Source organism: Ictalurus punctatus, chromosome 21 (assembly GCF_001660625.3).
Source record: "Ictalurus punctatus breed USDA103 chromosome 21, Coco_2.0, whole genome shotgun sequence".
Lineage (NCBI taxonomy): Eukaryota > Metazoa > Chordata > Actinopteri > Siluriformes > Ictaluridae > Ictalurus > Ictalurus punctatus.
In genome coordinates this window covers 17,485,001-17,505,000 of record NC_030436.2, presented here as the reverse complement: position 1 = coordinate 17,505,000, position 20,000 = coordinate 17,485,001, and the positions used below count along the sequence as shown (strand labels likewise).

General features: G+C 43.7%; 2 protein-coding genes across 4 annotated transcripts in view; one reads left to right on the top strand and one right to left on the bottom strand.

Moving 5' to 3' along the window:
• psmd6 (proteasome 26S subunit, non-ATPase 6) overlaps positions 1-1,280 on the top strand; it is a 3,735-nt gene extending 2,455 nt beyond the window's left edge. Inside the window, 2 exon segments of the mRNA NM_001201265.1 lie at positions 97-174; positions 1,086-1,280. Of these exon segments, the coding sequence (NP_001188194.1) occupies positions 97-174; positions 1,086-1,182 (175 nt within the window). The 3' untranslated portion in view covers positions 1,183-1,280.
• A 127-nt stretch (positions 1,281-1,407) lies between these two features.
• Positions 1,408-20,000, bottom strand: part of LOC108255008 (ataxin-7) — a 35,013-nt gene continuing 16,420 nt past the window's right edge. For all 3 annotated transcript variants that reach the window (XM_017450569.3, XM_017450570.3, XM_017450571.3), the window contains 9 exons: positions 15,582-15,816; positions 12,694-12,968; positions 12,291-12,373; positions 11,684-11,940; positions 9,979-10,174; positions 9,517-9,638; positions 7,986-8,863; positions 7,326-7,468; positions 1,408-6,144 (listed from right to left, as the gene is read on the bottom strand). In XM_017450569.3, coding sequence (XP_017306058.1) covers positions 6,127-6,144; positions 7,326-7,468; positions 7,986-8,863; positions 9,517-9,638; positions 9,979-10,174; positions 11,684-11,940; positions 12,291-12,373; positions 12,694-12,968; positions 15,582-15,816 — 2,207 coding nt within the window. In that variant the 3' untranslated portion in view covers positions 1,408-6,126. The remainder of the gene's footprint in view (positions 6,145-7,325; positions 7,469-7,985; positions 8,864-9,516; positions 9,639-9,978; positions 10,175-11,683; positions 11,941-12,290; positions 12,374-12,693; positions 12,969-15,581; positions 15,817-20,000) is intronic.

Sequence of the window (20,000 nt, the reverse complement as noted above, 5' to 3'; positions counted from 1 at the left end):
GTGCGTGCACGTACTCCGTTATCATGCGTTTATTAGATATATTCACCGCTAACATGTTTTCTCAATGCACTCTTTTCTTTTCTTCTCCTCCTTAAGGGAGCTCTCACGATTTATCGCCGCAGGCCGCTTGCACTGTAAGATCGACAAAGTGAACGAGATCGTCGAGACCAACAGGTAAAAAAAAAAACAAAGAAAAAAAAAAGCAGAGCATCGGCTTCCACCGGGCAAATTAGCACCACCTGGTGGTCCAAATGATGTCGAGCAACTGTTTAATCTGCTGTGTAAAGAAAATACAGGCTGTAACTGTTACATTTCTGTCAGGGGTTTTTTTTTTTTTTTTTTTTACATATTTCCGAATGAAAGTTTTGTAGAAATATAACACGGAGATGAAGAGTGAAAAGACTTGTGAAGCAGGCATGTGTAGTTTTGATAAAAGCAATCTGGGAGGGGTAAGTGACCTCAACCTTCTAAATAGGATAGAAATTAGATCACGATTCTTTGACCAGTCTAGAACCTAATCGCGCTCATTTTGAGAAAACATTGATATAGTTATTTGTGTGCAGGTCTAGTAGACATTGGAAAGTTACCAATTACTCATTACTATAAAGCACAACAGGCCCCAAGGCTTTGAATAGCAGCCTAAACAGTGATGCACCCAGCACCATGCCTCGCAGATGGGATGTGGGTTTTCTCTTCTTCTTCCAAACAGCTTTCGATTTTGCTCGCTTTCAGATCTGTCAACAGAGCAACTTTGTGGTACACCCAGGTGGTATTTTGCCACCTAGTGCAAGAATGTTGTAGATAATATGAAGAGACTACAGCAAGATTCTTGCTGGATACCTAATCTTAAAGTACATAATCCAGCAATTCTGGATTGTTTATTAATATCAGTATTATGGTTATGTGCCAAACAAAATATCTGACAGCGTTGATCATGTTTATGGGGAAAAGAATCAAGGTCATGACTTAAACTTTTATGACTTATCTTTGAAATGGTTACAGTTCTAATACACCTGACTTTGCTAGTAACAGGTTGTTAGCATCATGTTGTACTGATGTTCCCCTCTCCTCCCTCCCTCTCCCAGGCCTGACAGTAAGAACTGGCAGTATCAGGAAACCATAAAGAAAGGCGACCTCCTGCTGAACAGAGTGCAGAAGCTTTCTCGGGTCATCAACATGTAGGAGACTTTCATTCGCCGTTCCATGGTTGTTCTGATACAGTTCAGTTGACTTGACTTTTGTTTTATGTACAGTATCTAATAAACCCTTTTCAGAGAAAACTGCCTTCATCCCTGTGTTTAATGTCAACAGAAATTCCCCTGCTTTGAGCTTACCGGAAACAAACGGCGTCCGACGCCACAAAGAACAACAGACACGTATTTCTTTTCTTATAAATAACAGTATAAATTACTTTTTTTTTTTATTTACAGAAAACCTGTTACAAAACAAATAGACTATACAATCTTTTTCTTTAAATATTACGTAAATCTAACCTACTATGTTTGTTCATGAATTACATAGCAGCCAACACACAAAAGTCCAGCTGTTCAAATGATTGGATTATGTAGATAAAAAAACAAAACCCCTCAAATTTACACAAGTGAATATTATTTTCTCTGCGCCGTGATTCACATTCCATATCTGTGCTTCTTTTATCAAATACAGTTCCATCATATGAAAACATTGCCAGTGGAGCTTGAATAAATGTGACAAGAGAATTCAATCTTAAACTGGAATTAAAGAAAAGAGGGGGGGGGGGGGGCAAAAAAAAATCCACAACACCATTTGTGAACCTGACTGCGGAAAAGCGGTCAAAGAAACAGAAGAAATGAACTATTAGCACAGGACTGCGTTCCAATACCGTATTAAACATGCCCTCGAGTTTCCCTCAGCGTTTTCTTGAAGAGAATCTAGCATCTTCTGAAACAGAGACGTTTCAATACCCATTTGAAGGCTGAGTGTAGACTTCAGGAGCAGTCTCCAGAAAGCGGGCTGTGAATGTTTGCAAAATGTCCACATAAAAATTATTAATAAAAAAAAAAATCAATAAATACTTGAATGTATTAGAAATATCACATTTACAGATATACATGACAGTTTCGTCAATTTAATCTGCTAGCTTTTTTCAAGCTAGGTTTTTAGCCAGCCCATACAAGTGCGTTCAAATTGGCAAACGATCTCGACTCTGCTCTTAGAAAAAAGTCTGCAAGTGGTTATTTACTCTAGGTCCGCTCCGAGGGAAAGATCACGAGGGCGTGTTTGTAATCCGTATCGAAATGGCGGGACGCGATTTGTACCGATGGTCCCTCGGCTGTTGTGTTTCATGACGCGGTGAAAGGAGAAGATAATCACATAATGGAGACAAAAAAAAAAAAAAAAAAAAAACTTTGACAAAACCATTTATATAAATAACACTTGTGTAACGTGGGACAGAAATGACTGCTGAAACAGGTGAGAAACAAATTCAGGCACTTTTCCACTTGGTTAGTATTTAAAAAGCTGCAAAAGAACGACTGCAGTGTTTCGAAATATAAATAAGTTTGGCAACGGTGGTGCATTAAGTGTTTCACTCTCCTTCTCTTGGTATTAAATTGCTTTTTCGGTAATCCCCAGGGGTCCTTAATGATGAGCAACTAGTGAAATGTGATTTGGTGAAATCTGTGTGTTTGGGGCCATGATAATGACATCCTTTGAAATTTATTTCACTTAATAGAAAGAGGGAAATACAGATTTAAAAAATAAATAATAATAATAATAATAATAAAAGATGACTCTCTCCACTATGGTGGCAACGCTCCTTCATAAGGATTTCAGTCCACAATTATAAAGAAGAAGAAGCTCCATTTTTGTAAGTAAGAGGCATATTGCATTATTGGCTTGGCAGTGAACCACTTCAAATCTTAAAACGGATCCGTTCACTAAATAAATAATAACGATCTCAACTGTACCAAAAAACGTGTAAGAAAATGCCTGTGCAAAAATACATTTCCGTATGTACAATTCTCTTTTCTTTTCTTTTTTTAATCAAAATATGTATTCTGAAATAGGGTTAACTTCAATATCTGTCGATAGAAAAAAAGCCAAAGATAGGAAGAAGGAAAAACGGGAAAAAAAATCAATAATAATAATAATAATAATAATAATAATAATAACGCTCTCGTTTCCCTTCTGCGATTGCCGACTGACATCAGGTCGGAATACCATACCACCACCCCCAACCCCCCACGGTAGGTCTGCACACCTCCACGACTTTATACTTAATACTCTCAAAGCTTGTATTATTACTATGTCAGGACAGGATTAGTCATTACTGGACGTGGCAATAGAAAACAAAAGATTGTGGTGATTTGATACACAAACAGTGGGAGAAGTGCTTTTGTGAAGTCACTGATCAGTGTGTGAGAATATGTGGCTTCACGGCTAAGCATCACCTTAGGAGCTTCTCACAGTACTTTGTCTCATATTGTGGTGTTGTGTGTATTGGCGCTGACCTACACCTTCACTACACCTGCTCTGGTAAAAGGATGACTTTAGGCTGCTTTCACACTTGGCATGTTTTGTTTCTTTGCTTCCCCGATTCTTTTGGTTCGTACGCTATTTGGTTTTGCTTCACAAAGTAGGACTGAAAACACATTAACGCGGTTAATATGTAGTTAAACCTTTTAGTTTCATTTTGTGAACTGCATCCTGTGTATATATTTTCTGCAGAGCTACAGCTCTGTGCTTTGGCTCGATTCTCTTCATCCAGTCGAGTCGATTCGGAGTTGAATTACTCGCTCGGATGCTCACGGATTGGCGCAAACGTGATTGGTTGAGCGGGAACCCTGTGTGATTCTACAGGCAAGTGAAAACACGGCAGACTAAACACCGACTAAACACTATTCCATGGCCAATAGACTAGTTAGATAGACGATACTATCTAGGACCGTTATTTTTTAATGGGGGAAAAAGAAAGAAAAACAAAACGCACCAAGCGTGAAAGCACTCGTGCTGATTACGCCAATAATGGATGCACGGTAGTAGAATTCAGGAAATGATCACGCTAAGTCACAGTCTTTCATTCGTTCTTAGCTGCATACACACACACAAATGTGTGAGTGAAGTATTCCTTAAACTGCTGTTGCTGTCGAGTCACGAACAGACAACATCAATGTGTTACATGTTATAGTGTAGATGTGCATCGTTGTTGCAAAACTAATAATAATACTAATAATACAGAATTAACCCTCAAGGTTTTATAATAAATTGCATGATCTCTTTTAGTGTGTTTGGACAAGCACTTATCCCTTACAGCCTGAAAGTCTCCACATAGCCGTAGTGATTAAGAGAGATCTGATGTAGTCTGACGGGTACTAAAGGTGATCGACGATCTGTAGGACTGAATAAATGTAACGTAACGGACGTTATAATTGGCTAAAAGCGTTTAAAAGTCAGCTTTCAAGAGGACACGAAGCTTCATTATAACTGATTAAAGGGATACTCCAGTGATTTTCAACCCTGATCTCTATCCACCACGGCTGTAGTGCATCATCATTATTATTTTTAATTAACAAACCTTCTTCAATATAACAAATCGGTCTCTAAACTGGCAGACCTGCAGGAAGTCACGACGGTATTAGTATGGCTCGTGGGTTCACATGGTGTTCTGTTAAATCAGAGGTTAAGGCGGAAGCTGACATGGTGGTCGATCTGGGTTAAACGCAGTCGTCCCAGAATAAAAAGCCACGTACTGGTCCGACAGCATTCTCACAGACCTGGAGGTGTTGCGCAAATATCTGGCCCTCCTGTGAAGTCTTCCTGACTGCTGTGGCGACCATCTGGGTCCACGCTTGGCAGAACCAGTGTGAGCAGAGCCTTATGCTGCCACTGCATGCACATGTAGCGTAAGTGTGATTACGACAGTCAAGGATTTCAACACGTTTCCCGTTTGCTGAGAAGACGACCCGTTTACTCCAACTCACTCAGAGCAGAGGTCTACGCAAATTCAAAACGACAACTGTTGCAACACCAACAACAAAAGGTCTCGTGCCAGGGTCTCACTGTTGAAATTAAGCTAACTGTTGCTTTTAGTACCCGGATAATTCGGGAGAGTGGGAATTCTTGTCCGTGGTAAACACGTTCACGTGGTGGATAGAGACGAAAATCCCAAGTATTCCTTTAACGCGAGTGCGGAAACGATAAGAAAACGCCGCTTAGCTTTCGATAAGAAAAAAACGTTTCGGTTCGACTCGTTAGCAGTGCTGGATTTTGTTACGCAAGTGTAAGTAAGTGATTTTAAACCAAACTGGGCGAGTAAACTACATTTTTAACTCGTCTTTAAGGAAGTTTCTGCGGATTTTTAAAACGTAGCTGCAAAATAACATTTTGTTCCACCCTCTTTTACAGACCTTACAATTAGTCTCTGTATGTGACCCAAATATTTTGCTGAAGAAACATTAAGACTTAATTAAATGCTCTGCGTTGTTCATTTGGACACGGTGATGACTTTCCTCTCAAATCTGATGGATTGCATTATTGTATATACTCCTCCTTTTACAAAATAAATATGTTTATTAAACTAAACGGGATTGCATTTGTTTTCCTTCTCAGAGACTCCTGATATTCCGTCCTTTTCCTGTGCACCACCCTCAAACAAACACTCACAGTTCACACAGAATTTCATTTCCAGTATTCCGGTTTCACCCACATGAACACACATACACACACACACACATCTCGACAGGAATGCTCCTTTCGCCAACGAAGCCCGTCTGACGTTGTGTAATAGTGTAGGCATGGCCCTGTACCAGCCCTTAACTGTACCTCTGCAGCACACGCTGCCTGCCACTGGGGCCACTGCCATCTCATCCACCCCCCCCCCCCCACACACACGTACATATACACACACGTGCCCCTCTCGTGGTGTCTTTTCCACCTTTGTGATGCCCCCTTGTTGCCGGGAGAAATAGCGCGCCATCACTGAGCGGCCCAGTGCGCTCTCCACCCTGAGGATTGTGGGAAGCTGAGAGTAAGAGAAGAAGAAGAAGAAGAAGAAGAAGAAGAAGAAGGCCTCGTGCAGTGTGCCGTGACGGGCGCTAAGGGAGCTCCGCTCCACCGCTTCGCACCCCCAGAGCCGGCCCACCTGTGTCAGGGACGGGCCTTTGGCTAAGACAGGAAGATAAGGGGCGTGTTAAAACTCTGCACTGCATTCGTTCTGCATCATACACAAAATACATAAAGAAAGAAGAGGAATACAAGTACAAAAACAACATGCAAAAATAATTAAATAAATCTGATTTTGGGCAATAAATCATTAAGCATTTATACCTACTTATGTAATGGGATAATGAGAAAACTTTGGGTTAGACCCTAGAAATTTAACTGTCTTTTATATATATGTATGTATGTGTATATATATATATATATATATATATATATATATATATATATATATATATATATATATATATATATATATATATAAAAACACACACACACAGTCTTGTCTAAGTATTTTAGCATTCCCACAACATGATGCTACCAACACCATGCTTCACTCTGGAGATCTCATGGTGATGCGCAGTGTTGGGTTTCTGCCAAACAAGGGCAAAGGGCTTTTCTAGAACACTATTCCATATGTCTGCTGAGTCTTACTGTGCATGTAAATAAACTCTCAGCTCTAAAACAATAATATATATAAAGATTTAAATATAACTGTGACGTTATGCAGCATCGGTCATGTACTACACAGCAGTGCAAGAATGTAATCGCTAAGCTGGATCTGTGCCCATCAAACGCTGATGATTAGGCGATTTCAGCAGAATATCATTTGAAATACAAGCCATGCTTGTTACAGCATTTAAAAACCACCTTAAAATAAAAACACACACAACAGGGATGGATTCTTGTCATAAGTCACAACACAAGCATTGTTATTTAAGCAAATAAGCACGTTTGCAAACCCCTCACTGCGTCCCAATTCGTCTACTATCCGGCCTAAATAGTATCCGAGATTAGAATTAGTGTGTCCCGAATCGGAGTATGTTGAAATGAGCGCCTGAAAAGATTTTTGAAGTGTGGACGCTTTTTCAGCTATTAATCGCCCACAGGAGGAGGAGCTTTGGGACAGTTTGCATCGCTGAATTTTTTAGCGATGTGTACAGAAAATATGGATGAATATATCAAGGGAATGGCAAATTAAATGATCTAGTATAAATGATGTACAGAATAATGAATGAAGAAGACATATTACACATGTTTACATTTAGTGCCTAGTATTAGTAGGCGAATTGGGACGCAGCAACTCTCTTTCTCAGAACATAAACACGCATCAGATCCATACACACCTGATGTATAAGCGAGTTGTTAGGGAGCCCCGGCGTTCCCGGCATGGGCCGCGTGTGTTTGCCGTGAATGTTGTTGATGGCTGGAGACTTGGCCATTTTTGGCCTGCCAGGCCCCTGTGCCCCTCCACCTCCTCCCGCAGATGCTGGAAAAAGGAAAGAACACTTCATTACCCCACACACACACACACACACTAACAACACATGCGACAAGCCTAGAAATTTGAAAAAGTCAGATATAATAGAGTTAAATAGTTACAGTTATGGTTAAATGACACACTGTTGTTTTAATGTGTGAAAACCCTTGAGATAGAACGCAATAACATGGTCTGTCTCCCTTTAAAGTTTTTTCCCTGGTGTGGTTTAGAGCTAAAAATCTCACTGGAAAGTTATGTGTTATCGCATCATAAAATACAAGAGCCAATCATGTTCCAATATGCAAATTAAGGACATGCAAATGACAGGAGTGTGTGTGTTTGTAAGGGGTTGGGGGTGTTCCCAAACAGCACACTGATCTCTGGAAGAGGGTAAAAGCACATTCCATATTTATATTTATATTTATATATATATATATATATATATATATATATATATATATATATATATATATATATATATATATATATATATATATATAAAAAGGTGGTTCTGCTTCTACGTTACCTGTGCAGGTAGCTGTGCCGGTGAGGCTGCTGGTGGCCTGTGAACTCTTCCTCCTCTTTGTGTCAGTTCTCCCGTCCGGGTTGTTCACAAATGGGCCGAGCGAGAGCGTCGAGTCGCTGCTGTTCATCATCACGCTCATGCGCTTGATGGGCTCGGCTGCTTCCTGGCGCGCGCTCATCGAGTTTCCGCGGCCTGGTGGACAGTTCATACCTGCACTGTGGGAGGAAGAGGAGGATGACGATGACGAAAAAGCCACAGACGCCGCCGTGGAGGTTAGCGAGGAGTGGAAGCTGCTCCCTGAGGTGCCCGAGTTCGCCATGCAGTTCTTTTTCAAAGAGGAAGAGGATGATGAAGGGGAGGACTCTGCGCCGTATTTCAGAGAGCTGTTCTTGCGCTTCTTTGTTGAGCCAAGGCTGATCGCGCTGTTGCTGCTCACACTCACACCACTGGTGTCACTGCTGCTGCTGTTGTTGTTAGCACTGGAGCTAGCTAGTGAAGCCGGGGAGGGCTCCTTGACCCAGAAGTGCTTGGGTCCGGTACGTGATTTGATGGATTTGTTCGAGCCGGGAGCGGAGGGCAGCGAGGACGAGTGCGCTGAAGGCATCTGGGGTGAGGACGAGGACACTTGTCTGGACGAGCCACCTCCGCTGTAAGCGAGCTGCTCTCCAGCCCTCTGTGATGTCACGCGGGCATTTAGGGTGGTCCCGTACGACAGTGTGGGCTTGCTGTCATGTGACTGGCTGTAAGGCGGTGGAGGAGAGGGGCTCAGAAAGCCAGAGGAAGAGGACAGCGAGTTTGTGCTCGACCTGTGAGACGACGTAACTGCCGCCAATGAGGACGAGGAGGAGGAAGAATTCTCCAATGCGAGTGGGATTTTTCTGCGAGATTTAAACCACAAAGCAAGATGAGAAACGTCTGGAGGTAAAACACATTTAATACCAACACGTTTCGGTTAATTAATAACCTGAAACATAACAGATGATGTTACAATAATTATATTCGTTTCTATTCGAATCAGTTGAAGAAAACCTGTGTGAGGCGCACCGAGTCATCTAAATACAGAATTAGACTCAAGTTGTCTCACTTGAGCTACAAGTATTGCAAGTAGCGCAAAAGTTTGCACACCCTTAACAACAAAATTCCATTTATACCAACTAGATGTTTAGACCGTTTCTTTAACAGATGTTCCTTCTTTAACACACGTAACTAAAATGGCCGACAGGTACTTTCATTTACCATTCTGAATGTGATGCTATGTCCTGTAATAACGGTAATGCCAAGCCTTATATACATCTTAAAATCTTCTCTTGTTAAAAAAAAAAACCCAACTCGTCATAAACGTGTCACATACTGCGTTCTGTCAAATCCGGTTCGGACACTGATATGGTCGTGGTGTTTTCTTGTTGCACCCGTATTTCATTATCAACAATCAATCGCTAGATTATTATCTTTTTTTTGGTAAATAAAATGTCAAAGCAAAGTAATTTTTTAAAAATGTTATTAAGTCTGTAACAGAAAGAGTGTTACTCACTTCCACATCAGCGAGTTGACGTGTTTGTCCATCATGGCCACCAGCGCGTACTGGACTCGATCCCAGCGCCGGTCAAACAAGTAACAGCTTCTCCCGAACAGTCGGCTTCCGAAAGTGCAGAACTAGTCAAATGGAGGAGGTCATTAAAAATCCATGTCACAGTGAACGTCGATACATTTTCTAACGAGACCTGACATCATGCTTATATAGGAAAAAACAAATCAAAATTGACAAAAATTCTGACGTTATTTGTTTTAATCCAAAGCCGTATCCACTACGCCTGACTCACTGCTCTCTCTTAACAACCAACCCCTAATACTGACTAAATGAATACGATCCTCTATGCATTAGACCTTCATTTTGCATTAATAAAGGATAATAGAATCTTTCTGGAGACATCACGGTGACTCAAAGATGTTCTGGATTAGAAAAAAACCCTGGAGGACTGAGAGAAGTGCTTACTGAAGCTGGCCGTGGATGGTAACCTGAATAGTGGCAGTCCAGTTTGTCCATGCTCTCCTCTCTCTCCTCGTTCTCGCCCTCGTCACTGGAGGGACAAGCCGCGCCGTCGGGCGTGAGAGCCAAGTGGGGATGCAGGGTCGGGTCAGGGGTCGCGGCAGCGTCCCCTAAACTGCTCAGCCCACTGTGAGAGCTATTGCTGTTAAAAACAAAAAGGTAATATCAATACAGTGTCGATAATTGCTCACACTGCACTTTTGCAAATATACACACACATGTTTTATCAATCTGCTTCTACTAAGGTCTCTGAAAGGAATGGGGAAAGGTGAGGCCAACAGAGAGAGCAAGGACGAGCAAGGGAGAACGAGGATGAGCGAGGGAGGGGAGAGCGAGGACAAGCGAGGGAGGGAGCGCGAGGACGAGTGAGGGAGGGAGCGCGAGGACGAGCGAGGGAGGGAGCGCGAGGACGAGCGAGGGAGGGAGCGCGAGGACGAGCGAGGGAGGGAGCGCGAGGACGAGCGAGGGAGGGAGCGCGAGGACGAGCAAGGGAGAGCGAGAGAGGACATGCGAGGGAGGGAGAGCGAGGACGAGCGAGGGAGAACGAGGACGAGCAAGGGAGAGCGAGAGAGGACATGCGAGGGAGGGAGAGCGAGGACATGCGAGGGAGGGAGAGCGAGGACGAGCGAGGGAGGGAGAGCGAGGGAGAGCGAGGACGAGCAAGGGAGGGAGAGCGAGGACGAGCGAGGGAGGGGAGAGCGAGGACGAGTGAGGGAGGGAGAGCGAGGACGAGCGAGGGAGGGAGAGCGAGGACATGCGAGGGAGGGAGAGCGAGGACGAGCGAGGGAGAACGAGGACGAGCAAGGGAGAGCGAGAGAGGACGAGCGAGGGAGGGAGAGCGAGAGAGGACATGCGAGGGAGGGAGAGCGAGGACGAGCGAGGGAGGGGAGAGCGAGGACGAGCGAGGGAGGGGAGAGCGAGGACGAGCGAGGGAGGGGGAGTGAGGACGAGCGAGGGGAGGGGGAGTGAGGACGAGCGAGGGAGGGGAGAGCGAGGACGAGCGAGGGAGGGAGAGCGAGGACGAGCGAGGGAGGGAGAGCGAGGACATGCGAGGGAGGGAGAGCGAGGACGAGCGAGGGAGAACGAGGACGAGCAAGGGAGAGCGAGAGAGGACATGCGAGGGAGGGAGAGCGAGGACGAGCGAGGGAGGGAGAGCGAGAGAGGACATGCGAGGGAGGGAGAGCGAGGGAGAGCGAGGACGAGCGAGGGAGGGGAGAGCGAGGACGAGCGAGGGAGGGGAGAGCGAGGACGAGCGAGGGAGGGGAGAGCGAGGACGAGCAAGGGAGAGCGAGAGAGGACATGCGAGGGAGGGAGAGCGAGGACGAGCGAGGGAGGGAGAGCGAGAGAGGACATGCGAGGGAGGGAGAGCGAGGGAGAGCGAGGACGAGCGAGGGAGGGGAGAGCGAGGACGAGCGAGGACGAGCGAGGGAGGGGAGAGCGAGGACGAGCGAGGGAGGGGAGAGCGAGGACGAGCGAGGGAGGGGAGAGCGAGGACGAGCGAGGGAGGGAGAGCGAGGACGAGCGAGGGAGGGAGAGCGAGGACATGCGAGGGAGGGAGAGCGAGGACATGCGAGGGAGGGAGAGCGAGGACATGCGAGGGAGTGCAAGGACCAGGGAGCATGAAGGAGGAACGATGAAAAGGCTGACTCACCGTGGAAGCACAGGATTGTGGGGTTTGGTTTTGCTGAGGGGGAAGAGCTTGGTTGCGTCAGTGGTGGCTGTAGGGTTGCCATGGTGAGAGGGTGGGTGGGTCTCCCTGAGAGGCGGTGGGGTTTGCTGTGATGGCTCCGTCCTATGCGGTTGTTGCTGCAGCTCCTTCTCCCGGGCCCGACCCTTATGCTCGGCCAACAACACGTCGAAGCGCTTCCGCCTCCCGGGCACCGCCCTTCTCTGGCTTAAGGAATGTGTCTTGGGGGGGGGGGGATTTAACAGTTAAGCCTTAAATACAATCTCATTAGTAATAATTTATTCCACAAGCATTTCAAGAAAATGTTTACAAATTGCTGCAATTATAAAATCAATAGGCATCTTTGACAACAGAAATTAAAACAATGAACAATAGCCAATCAGAACGTGTCAGTATGACCTAGAGCACATTCACTTCTGATAAATTAAGTACAGGCTCTCAATTTATAACCAAAAACAGTGGGTTTGAACATGTCGGTATATTTCAGCCGAGTATAGTAAAGAAACTTTTGCTGTCGAGTGCATTTTCCCGCTCAAACACAATCTCAGTTTCAGTGCAAGTTGGGACTAACCTTGCATGTTAAGGATCTTGTGCATGGCTTACGTGCTCCGATATCCATCACGCCACAATGAACATCAGGATTGAACTCGCGTTCTAGCGGAAATCAAAAACACAAACAACATAGGGTAAACAATACAATGTGATACAAACCGAAAAAAAACCTATCAATAGTTCTATAAAAAGATGTCAAAATTAAGTAACTGAGCCAGGGAGCATCACGCGATGACATGAACGAGACTTCATACGAGCCTGAAGTATATTATTACCATCTGGAATAAACTACTCTTACAGTGAACATTTTGTCACCAGTTTATCGCTTGCGATCATCTCAAGCATCTACCTCCATCCCTCCATGCCAACATCTGGGTAAATGAACAGCGAAACCAGCATCTGTCCCACTCCACAAAACCCACCTAACACTTTCCTGGGGGGTCTTTTGCTACTGGCGTTGGTGCTGCTGTCCTGCTTCTTGCTGAGCGGAGAGAGGTGGCTCTTTCCGTTGGGGATGTGGCCGGGGGACGCCTGATGAGCCTTTGGTATAGACTGGCTATTAAGGCCTGGCTTCGAGGGCGAGGAGCTCACAGTACTGCAGGAAGAAGAGGAAGAAGAAGCAGGAACGTGGCCAGGTTTGGAGGAGGCGTAGTCCATCTTCACATGGATCTTCTCCACTTTGACAGCTGGGGTCAAACTGAGTGGAGGATCAAAAAAATATAAATAAATAAATAAACACACAAAAAAAAACCTGGTTATTCTGTGTACTCTGGCATGTGGGACTGAAATGGATTAGCAAATGATATTACATCACTCTCTACATCATGCAGAGGAACAGAATCACAGGGTGATACTGGGTAATAATATAATAACCTGAATCCAAATTTACTTCAAGAGCATGATCACACAGAGGGTTAGCTATAAATCCAAAACCTGTAGTATAAATCGCTAAGTTTAATGTGTTCCCATTAAAATGGCCGGAACAAATTACTCAAACGGGCTAAATTTTAACAACGTCAATATTAATCTATACGATATTCATCTAACAGATTTGCGCTGTCTGAATATCAAGCTGGACATATGGTGCACTACATAGTGACCTGTATAGTGAATAGGAAACCATTTGGAGTTTGATGCGAACCGCTGCTGTGATGCATTATTCTGAAGGTCACTGCTGCATTAAGATTTTAATGTGAATCATTCAAAAATTGCATATATGCATATATATATTTATGTATATATTTATACATAAATATATATGTATATATATATATATATGTATGTATATATATATATATATATATATATATATATATATATATATATATATATATATATATATATATATATATAAAGAAAAGTGGAGATGTGTGGGAAAGGAAGCGCGTGTCTCAGTGCTCACCGAGTAGAAGTGCGCTTGCATGCAAGAGTTTCCCTGCTCCTTACCGGTGTTCGCGATTATATCTTTGTGCGTAACGCTCTGCACGCTCAGGTTGTCCGACATCATGCCATGATATGTTTTAAATGTTACTTGTGTTGTAGAAAGATTTTAGTTAGTTACAGTTATAGTTATATAGCATTTTTCTAGACACTCAAAGCGCTTTACATATTATCGGGGGGGATCTCCTCAACCAGCACCAGTGTGTAGCATCCACCTGGATGATGCGACGGCGCCATAGTGCCAGAACGCATACCACCCACCAGCTATTAGTGGAGAGGAGAGAGCGATGTCGCCAGTTCAGGGATGGGGATTATTAGGGGCCACGATAGATAAGGGCCAATGGAGGAATTTCGCCGGAGTTTTAATGACCACAGGGAGTCAGGATCTCGCTTTAACGTCTCATCCGAAACACGGTGATGTTTGTATGTAATGATGAAATGCGGACCAGATCGCTGTCATCACGTGTCGTCACTTCATTAGCATGACAATGTACGTCTCATGCCATCAGATGCCAGTATTTTTAAAAAAAATTTTTTAAATGAGTACAGGTAAATAAGCACGGTATCAGACTAATATTGAATTCTTTGCTTAAGAAAGCAACACAGTTTCCACCTTCCATGATTTGTGCAATAAAAGTCTATTGATTTTAATTAAATGTTTTTAAAAATCCAACAGCCCTAGTCTATTTTGTTCAATGAAAGAAAAACAAACCAAACAAAATAAAACAAAAAAAGAATAAGCACAAGCTCGTTTACATGGACAACAATAATCCACTATTAACCTGATTAAGATGATACTCTGATTAAGAAACCAGCATGTAAACAGAGATTATTGATGACCGTAATCCGATTAAAGTCATACTCGAAGTAAACACAAATGGAATTAAGACGTGTGGAGGATTCCTGTTTTAGTCGCATTATCGACGTGCGTTACAGACGTGTACACACCTTAATCACACTGTTAACGTCGTGTGAGAGTTTTCACCGCATTGTGCGACAGGACACGTACACACACGGCAGTGCTCACCCGTTCGACGTAAACAAGAGAGCACGGCTGCGTCCAAACCGCGTACTTACCTACCACATAGAAATACATGTATTACTATATACGATAAAGTAGGTAAGTACGTGGTTTGGGACGCAGCCCACGGCTTCAAGCAGTGGTCTATTAGCATGTATAGCATGACAATTGAAACACCCAAAACTGTATATGGTACCACAACAAAGATGAACTGCATGTTGATACGTGAAATTATGGAGGGAACGTCGGACGGCGTGGTGTGGGGACGTAATGACGTGTGCCGTTAATCGACCTATCTTCTATAACGTAAAACGGGAACATGAAAGGAGTATTCTAAAAGTGACTCATGTAAACACATTAATCAGAATATTGGCTTATTCAGAATAAGCTCAATAATTAGATTACTACTGTCCATGTAAACCTAGTTCATGTTAAAGTGTTGTTATCACGCTGCTTCTTTTAATTATTGAGATGCAACAAAGTAGCAGTTATTTCTAACACACACAGCTTGATAATTAGTTGATGAGCTACAGCAGGTGTGTTCAAGCAGAGAAAATCCTAACTCGCAGTGAAGTGCTCCCGCAGGACCGCTCGCTTAGAGCGAATAGTTTCTATCGAACGGCTTCAGAGAACCCAGAAACTGCGTCTCAAAGGCATCATAAAACCACCTACAGCATAATACGTCAAGCTAAACGGCTAATAAATACAGCTGCTAACGGATCGGCTTCGTTTGGCAGCCTCTAACGAAACACTGGTGAATGCATGCGCTTTGCATTTCGCAGGATTTATCGAAGTAAATTCTACCGTTGCAGTGTTATTTTTAAAAACAGTGTGGTTTGGCATACTCACATGTCGTTGTGCAGCACCTTTGGGGGGAAGTGAGGCTTCCGGTGAGGCAGCTTCTCTTTGGCTGTGTGGGTGTTGTTGCTCCCTCCAGCGGAGGAGGAGGAGGAACCCACGGGCATGGTGCTGGCAGGGCCGCCTCCACCCGCTCCTCCGGTTCTCGCCCGGGAAGGGAGACCCGGGAGCGCAGCCGAGGATGAATAGGACAACGCTGGCTTGTTAATGGAGCTGTGTCGTCTCTCTATGAAGGAGGAAGTGTGAAGTGTTAACTTATAGCCGAAGAAAATGAATAAGAGGCTGGCGAGGGAAGGACTGTTTGCTAGAACATAAATGATTAAAAGGAATTAAACTTGTTTTGTAAAAATGTTCCACAACATTACACGTACCTACACCAACTGGATGAGGAGTCACTGATTATTATTCTATATTTCAGTCATTATCTAAAATCGTGTCATCTCACTAGTTCTGGTTTCTAAATGCCAGCTTATGGTCGCCTCTTAAAAACCATACAAATAGGAACTTAAAATAGGGCCATTAAATTCACACCGCAAGGCACGAAACCAGAAAGATCCGCAGAGTGGATGATCTGAGCAGAAGAAGTGTGGAAAAAAAAAAGCCAGAGTTATTTGGAATAAAAGCCAGCACTCATTAAAGCCACGGCACGGTGTTTCTGCTTTTCAAAGCCTTTAGAAGAGACGCTTGTTTTGTACACGGGGAAGAAGGCTAGCTGTGTAAAAATCACTTGGTACAATAGGAAACCACAAGCGCTGAACAGGAGCTGGCTGGAGCGGTAAACACAGACGGCATTATTTCACTGAATAAAATCGAAACAGAAACTGAACAAGAAGCAAGAGAACAACAAGGAAGAGAACAAAACTGTGCTTAAAAGTTCAGCACGGTGCTTTCCCGAGTGTACAGAAATACAGGAACGGTTCGGTGAACAGGATATGGATATATATCATTATCATATCATTATACTATGCCATAACATAACATTGAAACCACTGGCAGGTGAAGTGAATAACATCGGTTACCTCGTTACACTGGCACCTGTCATGGGGTGGGGTATATTATATCAGGCAGCACGTGAACCTCACTTCTCAAAGTTAACGTGCTGGAGGAAGGAAAAATAGGCAAGCTGTTGAAAGGACCTGAGCAACTTTGACAAGGGGCGGATTGTGATGGGTCAGAGCATCTCCAAATGGTCAGGAACGGTTTGAGGGACCTGACAAAGAGTTCAAGGTGCTATCTCGGCCTCCAGATTCCCCGATCTCAATCCGATCGAGCGTCTGTCTGTGGGATGTTCTAGACAAACAAGTCCGATCCACGGAGGCCCCACCTCGTTACTTGTAGGACTTAAGGGATCTGCTGCTGACGGCTCGGTGCCAGATACCACAGCACACCTTCAGAGGTCTTGTGGAGTCCGTGCCTGCCTCGACAGGTCAGAGCTGTTTTTCCCAGCACAAGAGAGACCTACACAATATCAGGCAGGTGGTTTTAATGTTATGGCTGATCAGCGTAGAGTGAATAGGATGCATTTTGAGGATAGTAAAATTGATAAAAAAAATCACCCAGAAAAAGAGAATGCTACTGTGGGGAAAAATAAACAAACAAACAAATAAATAAATAAATAGTTTCGCGTCGTTTGAAAATATGAAATATTTTAACCGCCTCTGCTCTGAAAAAAAAGGAGATCAATATTTGCATGCATTTAAAATGCTACGTTTTCTAAACAACACTAAATTAAACGCAATCTGACAGAATGTACTGATTGCACAATACACTTATAATAAAAAAAAATTATGTTTTTTCTTTTAATCAATTAACGATATTCCTAAAAATGAACCAAACTGTTGTACGGAAAAAGAAATACAAGTCGGGACTAAAGTGCGTCGACAGAGGAGACATTCCGATTAGGATTTCGGACGAAGCGGACGGAGGAATTCGGGAACGAGGTGTTGAAGTAAACGGGGAGGAGCAGCAGCAGCTGGAGCAGTAGTCGTGTAGCAGAAGCTGGCGTGTGGTGTTAATGCCCAGCTCAACTCAAACACTGTGCAACCTCCAGCAGCTCTGGGCTTCCTGCCAAACACTCCTCGCTGCGGGAGAAAAACAGTGCACACGCACGCGCACACATACACACATCCCTGGTTCTCCCCGGCGATATTAGCCGCTCGGGCTGCACGCAAGCTTCACGGAGACTGAGAGACCAGGAAGAGAAGCTATGATTCATTTCAGATAATGGAATAGGACAGTGTCTTGCACCGGCCTCTCTGTTTCTCTCCCTCACACACACACACACACACACACACACAACGGCTGTTAACATGACGCCTCTAAAGCATGTCTTGTTGTGCAACTGGCACAGCTCCAAGACAGAGATTATAAAATAATAAACAGCCGTGATTAGGTCGTAATATCCCATGACGCCGCTCAGATCTCCAAAGCAAAGCACTATGGGCCGGTTAAAGAGCAGCGCACTTCACACCACAGATACGACACGGCACGCTGCCAAACGACCACACGACAGCCAGCGATGTCTCACCATCAACACCGCCAAACCGGTTTCACGCACATTAATATATGACACCATCCGCTTCCACCCAAGTTCATTTTATTAACAAATTAGCTACTCAATCCGATACGTAATGAGTTGCTTAATAGAGTTGGAAGATATGACTGTGTAATATCAGTACTGCGATACGTCAGGATCACGATCAGGGCTGTCACGAGGCTATTACATACTCGCGTTAATAACTGCTGAATGTTTCCGTATTAATAAATGCAGCCGGTCGGAATAATTAGGACACTTATGATTAAAACTTACGGTATTTTATAAGATAGGGTCGCCAAACTTCGTCATCGGCGTTTTGTCGTGTTGCAAACTAGCCGCTATTCCTAAAACATCTTGTAGATCAGTGACGTCTGAAGGGTCAGCGTGGCTGCAGGGTTTCAGTCCAGCCAAATCACAAAGTCACACCCGGTTCATCCCTGCATTTAATCGGCTCTCGGCGTGGCTTGTTTAGAATGAAAACCTGCGATCGCACCGGCTCTTTGCGGATAAGACTGGACTCCCTGAAGTAGACGACAGATGATCTGGCCTGTTTTTGGCATTTTTGAAGGCATCTTTGACCTACGGCATTTCTATGCTTTGCAGACTTTTGCACAGTACTGTATATTTACTTTGCGTCATGTTTTCCCTTTGCATTTTGCTCCCTACAGCAGACGAATGCCTGGAAGCGCAATGTGCAATCAAAGAGGAGAAACCTTGTGTACGGGGGGAAAAAAAAAAATCAAATGAATAAATAAATAAATAAATAAATAAATAAATAAATAAAGAGTTTAATAAATGAATCAGAGAAACGCTCAGTGGAGCTTCTCAACACCTCACTCCTGCTATGAACCCCATCGTGTGCTGAAAGAACACGCATCTGCTGCAAAACTGGTGTTTTCGCTGCGCAGGCCAAAGGGAAAAAAAAACCCAAAACAAAACAGCAATGTCTATCTGAGCGCAGAGAATAAGCTCAGACCTTAAAAACGAGTAAATTAGAGATGGAAATTCTCCGGAGATAAGATCGGATAATAAACGATTTCATTTTTTCTATGGTCAGGTTGTTTGGTGAGAGTTTATCTTAAGCCATCGAGATCTAAAATATATTTTTATACGTCACACTCTGGAAAAAGTCCAGCTTTATACCAGGCTGAGCGGGGCGAGTTAGCAGGCTAACATCTGGCTAGTTAGCTAAAACAAAGAACGCAATAATAATAATAATAATAATAATAATAATAATTATAATTATTATAATTTCGTGAAAAAATTACACACACCGTGGGCGACCAGATGCGAGTTGCCAAGGTGAGGTAAGCGCTCTGAAATAAAGCAAAGCTAAGCAGAACTTTTTACCTGGTATATTACCAGAAATGTTACCTGGTAAAACATGTTCTGCAGGCTCCGTGTTTTATGATGATAACGGCAGCATATAACCACATCCGTGGAGAACTAAAACAGCAAGTTACTACACAAATACTATGTAAATTTCGCCGCATGGTTGGTCCTAAAAAACAAAACAGATATTGCTCAATCATCAGGAGATCTGGAGAATCGTCAGCGGCACGTAGACGGGAGACCACGGTTCACAGAGAGCATAAGTGGTCAAATCCATGGACAGCGTAACTGTGGGTAGAGCTACAGCTATTGGGTGGGAACCGTCCAAATTGGGAGAAAATGCGGAGGGGAAAATATACAACAACAAAAAACCCCAGAACAAATCAAAACAAAACAAAACAAAAAAAAAGCCTTTTAAATAATAAAGGCAGAAGCACCATTATATCTGTAGAACCATTTTGTTTTACTACTGCAATTTTTATATCATATAGCGATATCACACTCTAGTGAGCTTAAACGCCGTGAAGACCGATCGAAACAGA